The following is a 10,379-nucleotide window of genomic DNA, read 5'->3' as shown; positions in this document are numbered from 1 at the left end:
ACTGGACAACCGAGTGACCCGTTGGGGCACCCTCTGAGAGAAAGGTAGTGCAGTCTGATGTGATGTGCTTTGGAAATTAAAGAAAAAAAAACTCAGTTTATTAAAGAATAAAGACGTGAGGCAAGACAAATATAGCTTCTCCTCGTTTAACGAAGGTCATTTTTGATGACAACATTTCTGGTTGATCTGCCACCTTTCAAGAATACTCTAACGTTTTCATTTCTTTTTCCCCAGCTTAAAGCCACATACAGCTGACCATGCTGGAATACCAGGTTCTCCAGATAAATTGACACATTCTCCATGGTTTGGCCTTGCGTCTTATGTATAGTCATAGCAAAGCATGACTATTTTGGGAACTGGCTCCACTGAAGAGGGACATCTTCCCCTTCTGATAAATTGAGAGTAATTCTTGGGATCATGACAATGTCATTATTGAACACACCAATGTTTATCTTTGCTACGATGAGATTGCCGTGCAGTTCTTCCACTATCATTCGTGTTCCATTGCAAAGCCTTGGTGGATCCAGGTTCCTCATTGAAATGATGGGAGATCCCCTCTTCAATTCCACTTTATGTGGCGGCAATCCATAGAGTTTGACCGAATCAAGGAATTCTGTTGGAAAATGAGTGGCATTAGCTCCTTCACTTATGGCATTGAAGGAACAATATTCTTTCATGATTCCAGGGAAGCATCTAATGAATGTGGTTTATTTTTCGCATCATTTCATTGAGAGGAACCAAGACAGAATTCCTTGAGAATAGTTCTGCAGGATTGTCGTATGTCCGGTAGATGAAATCAATGCATTCTTCCATAGTTTTTGCTGGCAGAATCATAACTTTAGGTAATTCAATTTCATTGTTTTCATTTTTCTCTATCTTGTCTTCTCCAACATCCAATAAGAACTCAGAATATCGTCCTTCTACCTCACTCAATTGCATGTTTCTCTTCAATTGAAACTTGAAGCTTCTCCATAAGCAGGATTTTTTTATGCATTAATTCTCCACATCAGCATCACTTCCGCGTTTCACAACTGGTAGAAGCTGATGGAATTCGCCACAGCAAATGGTTAAAAGTACCAAAGGCCTCATTCTTGCCGCATGCATCACGAAGAGTCCGGTCCACGGCTTCGAAGCTCTCCCTCCTCATTGTCTGGGGCACTCATCCCAGACAATAAGCCTCGCATTTTGGAGTAAATTTGCAGTATTGGTGTTTTTAATCAATGTTACAAAGGGCATTTTCATTGACTTTGAGGAGTGTTTTGTATCTTAAATGCGCAATCCTACTACCAGGCATCAATGTTGCTGCAATACCTGATGATGCTACAGCAATGGCAACATCTCCATCTCCCCTAACTTTAGCGAGGATCAAGTTGATGATAAATGTCTTGCCCGTTCCTCCTGGTGCATCAATGAAAATCATTGAAGAGAAATTCCTTTCCAAGCAACACGAGTGAATCTGCAGATGCTGGATATAAATAAAAACACAAAATGCTGGCAGAACTCAGCATCTATGGGAGGAAGTAGAGACGACATTTCGGGCCGAAACCCTTCATCAGGAGTGAAGTAACATGGGATGGTCGGGGGGGGGGGGGATAAGAAGTGGGGGGAGGGATAAAGTAGAGAGCTAGGAAGTGATAGGCTGGAGGGAAATGGGCTAGGGGGAAGGTGGAGGATTATGGGAAATAAAAGAGAAAGAAAGGTAGGTCTGGGGGGAGATTACAGTGAGGGGGGATAAAAGAGAGAGAAAGAGAACCAGACTAAAATAATAGATAGGGATGGGGGTAAGGGGGGGGGGCAGGGGTATCAACGGAGGTCTGTGAGTTGAATATTCATGCTGGCAGATAGGAGGCTACCTAGGCGGGAGATAAGGTATTGCTCCATCGACCTGTGTGTGGCCTCATCTTGACGGTAGAGGAGGCCATGGACAGACATATCGGAGTGGAAGTGGTCTGTGGAATTGAAGTGTGTGGCCACAGGGAGATCCCGCCACTGCTGGAGGACTGAGCGCCGGTGTTCGGCGAAATGGTCTCCCAGTCTGCGGCGGGTCTCCCCAGTGTATAAATGGCCACATCGGGAGCACCAGATACAGTATATCACCCCAGTTGACTCGCAGGTGAAGTGGTGCCTCACCTGAAAGGACTGTCGGGGGCCTGGGATGGTGGTGAGGGAAGAAGTGTGGGGGCAGGTGTAGCACTTCTTCCGTTTGCAGGGATGAGTGCCCAGAGGGGGGTCAGTGGGGAGGGATGAATGGACAAGGGAGTCGTGTAGGGAGCAACCCCTGCGGAAAGCCGAGAGTGGGGGGGGGAGGGGAAGATGTGGCTGGTGGTGGGATCACGTAGGAGGTGGCGGAAGTTACGGAGGGTTCAACTCACAGACCTCTGTTGATACCCCTGCCCCCCCCTTACCCCCATCCCTATCTATAATTTCAGTTTGGTTCTCTTTCTCACTCTTTTTCCCCCATCACTATAATCTCCCCACAGCCCTACCTTTCTTTCTCTTTTATTTCTCATAATTCTCCACCTTCCCCCTAGTCCATTTCCCTCCAGCCTATCACTTCCTAGCTCTCTACTTTATCCCTCTCCCCACTTCTTAACCCCCTCGACCATCCCATGTTACTTCACTCCTGATGAAGGGTTTCAGCCCAAAATGTTGTTATTACCTCCTCCCATAGATGCTGTCTGGCCTGCTGAGTTCTGCCAGCATTTTGTGTTTTTATTCCACTTCCCTATGCACTTTATTCAATAGGGACTCCTTCTGTGAAACAAATTCCTGCTGTTCGTCTCTGTTGTATTGCAGTTCATGTAATAATTCCAGATTGCCAGCACTTTGAGTAATTGTACCGTTTTTTGGTGTTGGCAAGTTACATTCTTCAAGTGTTTTGCCCAAGTTCTCAAGTTTCTCTTGGAAATACAGAAGAACTTGTCCATGATGTCTGTCATTGATCATGATATTAGGATCATTGATAGTTCTCCTCTCCATTTGTAAGAAATCGTTGGGCATTGCGTTCTTGAACCGGTTCCATAATTGATGTGGATTGTTGATTTTAGTGTTTGTTAGCAAGACAACAAACAAGTGTCTCAATGCTCTGGGCATTCGTGTTTTCTCTGCTTCTTCCATAGTTTCCTGCCAATGATCGTCAGCTTGAAACAATCCTCTCTCTCTCTGCAGACATCTTTGAATGATGGAAGGATATCTCCATCACGTATTTTCAATGAATCGAAAGATACTGGTCCCTTTATGTGATGAAGAAGAAGTCTCAAAAAGTAGAGGTCACCACTTCGTGGGGAAACAGTAGACACTCAACCCAGAACATTTGCTTCAAAAATCCCAGAGTACTCCTCCACTCTTTTCCCCATTCTCCTTCTTTCCCATCTCTTATTAGTCCAAGTGTAGAATCTGGGAATATCTGCAGGGTTCTTGCAAATGGATCGCAAGTGCAAAGATCCATGAATTCCGTTAAAGTGGTTCTTGCCATATCATTATTCAGTTGCACAGCAGCATTATCACGAAAGAATACTTGATGCTGTTGGGGAAGGTGCACTTGAAGGCGAACAACGGCTGGTTCCCTCTCGTGAATTGGAAATCCAAGTATCGATCCGACAGCTTCAGAGGGCCCAATATATCTGCCTGTCAAATACTGTGTGATTTCATCTTCTCTATTCACTGCAAAAATTGCCTGATCACTCAAAGGTGGAATCCGCTCTGTGAGCATCATGAGGCACTGCTGAGGGCTGCCCATGCGCATGTATCGTGATGTCACGTCATAGTTTCCATCATGGCTGACATCAGCTCTCGAATAAAAGCAGGGCTGTTGATTTGGGCGAGTGAGAAATTTTATACGAATATATAATCCTGAACTTTGCCTGCATTCTGTAAGTTGGCACATTTTAAGTCGATTTAGCCAAAAATAGTGCCGCTGTAATGCGCTGTTTGTGCTAAGTGGAGGTCACAAACAGAAAAACAAACAGAGCATGAGAGTTTTAGTAGTATATAGATAAGAATGATTGAACATGGCTTCTACAAGAAAAAAAGAATTGAACCCAAGAGTTCCATAAAGCTTTATATACTCCAAAGGAAGTACAGTATGAAAATATGTTCTGTAGTTTGTGATAAAATTGTCCCCATTCAGATTCTGCCTCTTGTGCCAAATTTTGAAACATTTTAATTTTTACAACAGAAAAAGTGAGAGAAGATCTGAATTTATGAGGTTTGTAATCTGTCCATTAAATATATCCAATGTAACCCAAGTTGGGTTGTTAGGAAAAAGATCTCTAATTGGACAATGATATTGGCAGTGTAAGAACAAAGATTTAAATTATTCTTTCCCTCCTTGAAGGCAAGAGATATGTCAAATTCAGCATAGATTCATCAGCTTTCTTTAAGACACTTAAAACAGGTCTGTATTTCTTGATGTAAGATAAAACCACAAATAACATGCTTACATTTGCATTAAAGGTCAAAGTAAAGCATAACTTCAAGAAAATGTTTCACTACTTCCTTTTACGCTGATCTGTCAGTGCTTCCAGGATCAGTAGAATTTAGTCCAGCCAAGATTTTCCAGTACCTATCCCAGGTTAAGCATACTTCACCAAACAAGTTACAACTCCAAAAGAACAGAATCATTTTCTTCAATTTCCTTGAGTTTATACACCATACTGTGCACTGCGACTGCTGTTTGCTTGTTTGACATATTCAGGGAAATTAGTGTTACTCAGTTTCCATTTCAAGCACCTTATTTTAAGTGAGTTAACTGCATTCTATCTTCCACTAGCACAGTGTCTGTGGCAAACTGTTCAATGCACTGCTTGATAGTTGCAATGACACTCATTAATCGTCGATCCATTGCCTCCAAATGGGCATCAGTTAAAATAGGGCTAATAGGATCATGTGACATGGCAGTCCGCATTGCTGCACTGAGAACTCCATTCTTTAGGTAATTTAACCTGTTCCAGGTAGACACTCTAATACTGTAAGAAAGAAAGACAATCACATTAAAATCTAGTTCAAAACAAGACATAGTGAAAACAATTTATAAAATCTATGCAATAAACAGTTTTGAGCATGAATAATGCAGAAATGGGAATTTAAACAGTGAAAATGCACAATACATACAAATATAATTGGAAAAATAACTTTTCACAATAATTTTTGCCATTTTTTATAAGAATGCACATTGTAAATTATTGTCATGCAAAGTTAAAGATTAATTTTGCAGTTTTCACTTCCAACTTTAAATAGATCACTCTCTTGCATCTGAGAATTACTTCTTTTGAGTGACATTCAAAGGGCGAATCTGCAACATCATGAACTGACATCATTAACTGATATGAGAGCCTCTGATAAAATTCATATCTGATTATTAAGACATAGAAATATAGAAAACCTACAGCACAATACAGGCCCTTTCGCCCACAAAGTTGTGCTGAGCATGTCCCTACCTCAGAAATTATTAGGCTTACCTACAGCCCTCTATTTTACTAAGCTCCATGTACCTATTATTGCTCTGCATCTTTCCAGAATGCATTTTAGTAAGTGTGCTGAGTTCAGTAACACACAACACGTAAAGAAAAGTTGTCTTTTGGTATCTTCTTCAAATATAAGCTTCTGCCAGGTTGCTCCAGAGAGTTACCAAATCTCTACATGAATTCAGATACACATTCATTGTCTCCTACAGCTCTCATAAGAAGGCAATTTAATTCTGGTTGAATATACATAATTCTAAATATAGTGGTCATTGGTTAATCAGAATACCCCTGTGGCCATCCCCCTCAACAACAGGTATGGTGGCATGCAAACGTTTGGGCACCCCGGTCAAAATTTCTGTTACTGTGAATAGTTAAGTGAGTAGAAGATGAACAGATCTCCAAAAGTCATAAAGTTAAAGATGAAACATTCTTTTCAACGTTTTAAGCAAGATTAGTGTATTATTGTTGTTTTGCACAATTTTAGAGTGATATAAAGGAAAGGAGCACCATGCAAAAGTTCGGGCACCCCAAGAGATTTGAGCTCTCAGATAACTTTTACCAAGGTCTCAGACATTAATTAGCTTGTTACGGCTTTGGCTTGTTTACAATCATCGTTAGAAAAGGCCAGGTGATGCAAATTTCAAAGCTTTATAAATACTCTGACTCCTTAAATCTTGTCCCAACAATCAGCAGTCATGGGCTCCTCTAAGCAGCTGCCGAGCACTCTGAAAATCAAAATAAATGATGCCCACAAAGTGGGAGATGGCTATAAGAAGATAGCAAAGCATTTTCAGGTAGCTGTTTCCTCAGTTCGAAATATAATTAAGAAATGGCTGTTAACAGGAACGGTGGAGGTCAAGTTGAGGTCTGGAAGACCAAGAAAACTTTCCAAGAGAACTGCTCATAGGATTGTTAGAAAGGCAAATCAAAACCCCCATTTGACTGCAAAAGACCTTCAGAAAGATTTAGCAGACTCTGGAGTGGTGGTGCACTGTTCTACTGTGCAGCGACACCTGCACAAATATAACCTTCATGGAAGAGTCATCAGAAGAAAACCTTTCCTGTGTCCTCACCACAAACTTCAGCGTCAGATGTTTGCAAAGGAACATCTAAACAAGCCTTTTGCATTTTGGAAACAAGTCCTGTGGACTGACGAAGTTAAAATAACTTTTTAGCCGCAATGAGCAAAGCTATGTTTGGAGAAAAAAGGGTGCAGAATTTCAGGAAAAGAACACCTCTCCAACTGTTAAACACGGGGGTGGATCAATCATGCTTTGGGTTGCAGCCAATGGCATGGGGAACGTTTCACTTATAGAGGAAAGAATGAATTCAATTAAATACCAGCAAATTCTGGAAGCAAACATCACAGTCTATAAAAAAGCTGAAGATGAAAAGAGGATAGCTTCTACAACGGGATAATGATCCTAAACACACCTCAAAATTCACAGTGGACTACCTCAAGAGGTGCAAGCTGAAGGTTTTGCTATGGCCCTCACAGTCCCCCGATCTAAACATCATCGAAAATCTGTGGATTGACCTCAAAACAGCAGTGCATGCAAGACGGCCCAAGAATCTGACAGAACTAGAAGCCTTCTGCAAGGAAGAATGGGCAAAAATCCCCCAAACAGAATTGAAAGACTCTTAGCTGGCTACTGCAAGCGTTTACAAGCTGTGATACTTGCCAAAGGGGGTGTTACTAAGTACTGACCATGCAGGGTGCCCAAATTTTTGCTTCAGGCCCTTTTCCTTTTTTGCTATTTTGAAACTGTAAAAGACAAATAAAAAAGTAATCTTGCTTAAAATATTAAAAGAAATGTGTCATCTTTAACTTTATGCCTTTTGGAAATCTGGTCGTTTTTTACTTGCTTAGCTGTTCACAGTAATAGAAATTTTGACCGGGGGCCCAAACTTTTGCCTGCCACTGTATATCACTGATTTTGTTTTGGGTGTGAATTTGGCTATTTCTTCAATAATTGAATAATCAATGTTGACTGTTGTAGGAGTAAGCTATACACTGATATGATTGAAACATTTCACCAATTTCAGTAACTGATCCATGAAAAAGTACCTTTTTCAGTGAGCACAATGAATTGAAAAGCTTATACTGTAATGGTGTCATACTTTATAGGGTAGAACTAAATATGCTATTAGTCAACGCATTCTTTCTAAGATTTTTCCAACATAAACCTACACAAATAAATTAACTCGGAACAACAATTACTTAGATCACTGAGCTTCACACTAAAGTGGAAGACAGGATAATTTAAACCTCTAGAATGCTAATTCTGAATGGGGCATCATGAACTGGAGTTCCAATGTACTTCTACACATTGGATAGTATCAGAGCAATGCTGAGATAATAAAGACAAACCCACAAGGTACCACTCTGCAGAGTTTAGCACTGAGCTTCTGAAAGGGATCTATAATACTGAGTTAATTACACGAAGAGTTAGACACTCTGATGTTTTGACAGTTGTGGATACAAAGGAAGTATGTCATCAATGCAACATAATTTTTACTTTTCAGGAAGACATCTACTTTAATGTTTCAAAAAAAATCTGGAATAATATTCTAAAGCAACAGAGTAATTCACAGATTAGCAGTCAATATTTAAAGGCAACCTTTGGTAACTTAGGTACTTACATGCAACACTGATAGACAGATGCTAAAATGCTTCTTTCATCTAAACTTGGATTCCCAAAGCTGAAACAGAAATGTTTAAATCTCAGTTGTGAAATATTGATGACCTTGCTTATTCTCAACATTAATGCTAGTCAAAAGATTTTTTTCCTTTTGTGTACAAAATATGTACAAAGTTCTCAACTAACGGCAGAGTAAGCGTTGTACTATTAAACTCTCTGAATATCCTCATTTAGCTCATACTCAAAATCAGTCACAAATATTCATGTACCATATTTCAATTTTCCTGTATGTGTCCACCTGTGACCCTTCATCCTAAGAAAAATTACATGGTGAGCCTTACAATTCTAATCCACTGGAAATTCAATAATAAGTTGCACAGGTGAAAAACACACAATGAGCCCAATCATCTGACTGGATTTCCCCCTACCCTGAATTTGTAGCTACAACATGCTCTGTTCCTCAAGCTTTAGCATGCCTTTCAATTTTCCAAATGAGGCCAAGGCTTGTGTGAAGTTTGTGCACAGAGGGGGCATGGGGTGCAGGTGTTGTGCAACTTTTAATATTTAGCCCTCAAAGATGGTTGCTGGAGACTTTTGGTAATGACTCATAGTTAACCCTTTTTTTTGGGGAGGGGGCTGAAAATGGGCCTCACACTTCACTCCAAATAAGGACACAGCTGCGAAACATAACTCAGGATTTACATGTCTATCACCAACAAGCAGAGTATATTAAAAAGAAATCTTTCAGCCTGAAAATGAACTCTCCAAGGCTGAACTTTTGTAGCCAAGTGGCTGCAGTATTAGGAAGGTGGGGTGGGGTTCCTGCATTGTACCAATTAGCCCATTGCAGAGAACTTTATACAATGAAATGTTAGGTACCTTTTTGCATTGTCCAATAAAATTAACATACTCGCTCCACCATCATCTTGAAAACTTTCATAGTGATGTCGATCTGCATTACCAATCAAGTAGTCAAAAATTGCGGTATCTATTATATCCAGGAGCCGAGGACCAGAATCATATGGAGGGGTCTTCTTGACTGCATCACAGTAACTTTCATCATATTCCCACCTGCAGACAGGACAAGTTAGACTGAGGAGTAATGAACAAAATCACAGGTTACAATTAAATGTAACAAATTCATTTATTATATTAAGCATGCCAAGGTGTGACAGCCTTTCATCATTTTAATTGCTTTAACTACAAGGAATGCAGACTTTTCCTGCAAGATGCAAATTAATAATTTTTACAAAGTATCAGTATATACAATGGATTCCAGTTAATTGGGACACATCAGAACCAGTGCATTTTGGCCCAATTAGCCAAAATGTCATGGAAATAGGTAAAAAGGTTGAAAAAATACAAACTACTGTTTAACTGAGTAACATTTTAAATGAAATACAGAACCAATACTATGCAGTACTAAAAATATGTATTATCTCCTAATAATTATAGACAGAGGAATCAACCTAGCATGCTGCGATTGTCTTTTGATTGACTGTAAATGAACGAAATCAGTGCAGACATCTAGTGCAGGTAATTGACTGCCTTCATACAATGCTTTCAATGATTACATCCTCCAAATCTTCATTTTCATTGTAACATTCAACATGACTGTTGATACCTTCTTTGTAATTCCTAATGAAGTAGTGAGACTGTTTCATTTTCACTCCCATCCGTTTCTGGTATCTCCAAGCCTGAACGCTTGAAACCGCAATGAGCAAAAGTTCTGAATTGTCTTACTGCTTATTTCTCACCAACTATCAATGATAGAAAATCATTGTTTTTGAATACAAACATATGTGCCCTAAACACCATGTAGTGTTTAATGGCCATGGAAGATAGAAGCTAACGGCCTAGTTAGAAACTATTCAGCAACAGACTCCTGTCCCAATTAAGCAGCACAGTGTCCCAAATAAACAAAGGGAATTCTGGCCATTTTCTCAATTAAAGTTCAAAGTAAAATTAATTATCTGAGTACATACACGTCACCACGTACAACCTTGAGATTCCTTTTCTGTGGATATACTTAGCAAATTTATTAGAACAATAACTGTAAGCTGTAAACAAAATGTGCAATTGCAGATAATAAATAAATAGCAATAAACAACCAGCATAACTAGCAAGAAAAAAGTCCTTAAGTGTAGTTATCTCCTTTTGTTCAAGAGTTTGATGGTTGAGGGTAGTAACTTTTCTTGAACCTGGTGGTATGAGTCCTGAGGCACCTGTACCTTCTATCTGATGTCAGCAGTGAGAAAAGAGCATTAGTTCC

The 10,379-nt window shown here is 39.9% G+C and overlaps 1 protein-coding gene across 3 annotated transcripts in view; it reads right to left on the bottom strand.

Annotated features, from left to right (window-relative positions):
* Nucleotides 1–2,647: 2,647 nt before the first annotated feature.
* fam20b (FAM20B glycosaminoglycan xylosylkinase) overlaps nt 2,648–10,379 on the bottom strand; it is a 141,935-nt gene continuing 134,203 nt past the window's right edge. For all 3 annotated transcript variants that reach the window (XM_059984878.1, XM_059984879.1, XM_059984877.1), the window contains exons 6-8: nt 8,987–9,178; nt 8,109–8,168; nt 2,648–4,967 (exon numbers count right to left, since the gene is read on the bottom strand). In XM_059984878.1, coding sequence (XP_059840861.1) covers nt 4,733–4,967; nt 8,109–8,168; nt 8,987–9,178 — 487 coding nt within the window. In that variant the 3' untranslated portion in view covers nt 2,648–4,732. The remainder of the gene's footprint in view (nt 4,968–8,108; nt 8,169–8,986; nt 9,179–10,379) is intronic.

This window comes from Hypanus sabinus, chromosome 11, assembly GCF_030144855.1.
Source record: "Hypanus sabinus isolate sHypSab1 chromosome 11, sHypSab1.hap1, whole genome shotgun sequence".
NCBI classification, from domain to species: Eukaryota; Metazoa; Chordata; class Chondrichthyes; order Myliobatiformes; family Dasyatidae; genus Hypanus; species Hypanus sabinus.
This window is presented reverse-complemented; position numbering and strand designations above follow the sequence as displayed.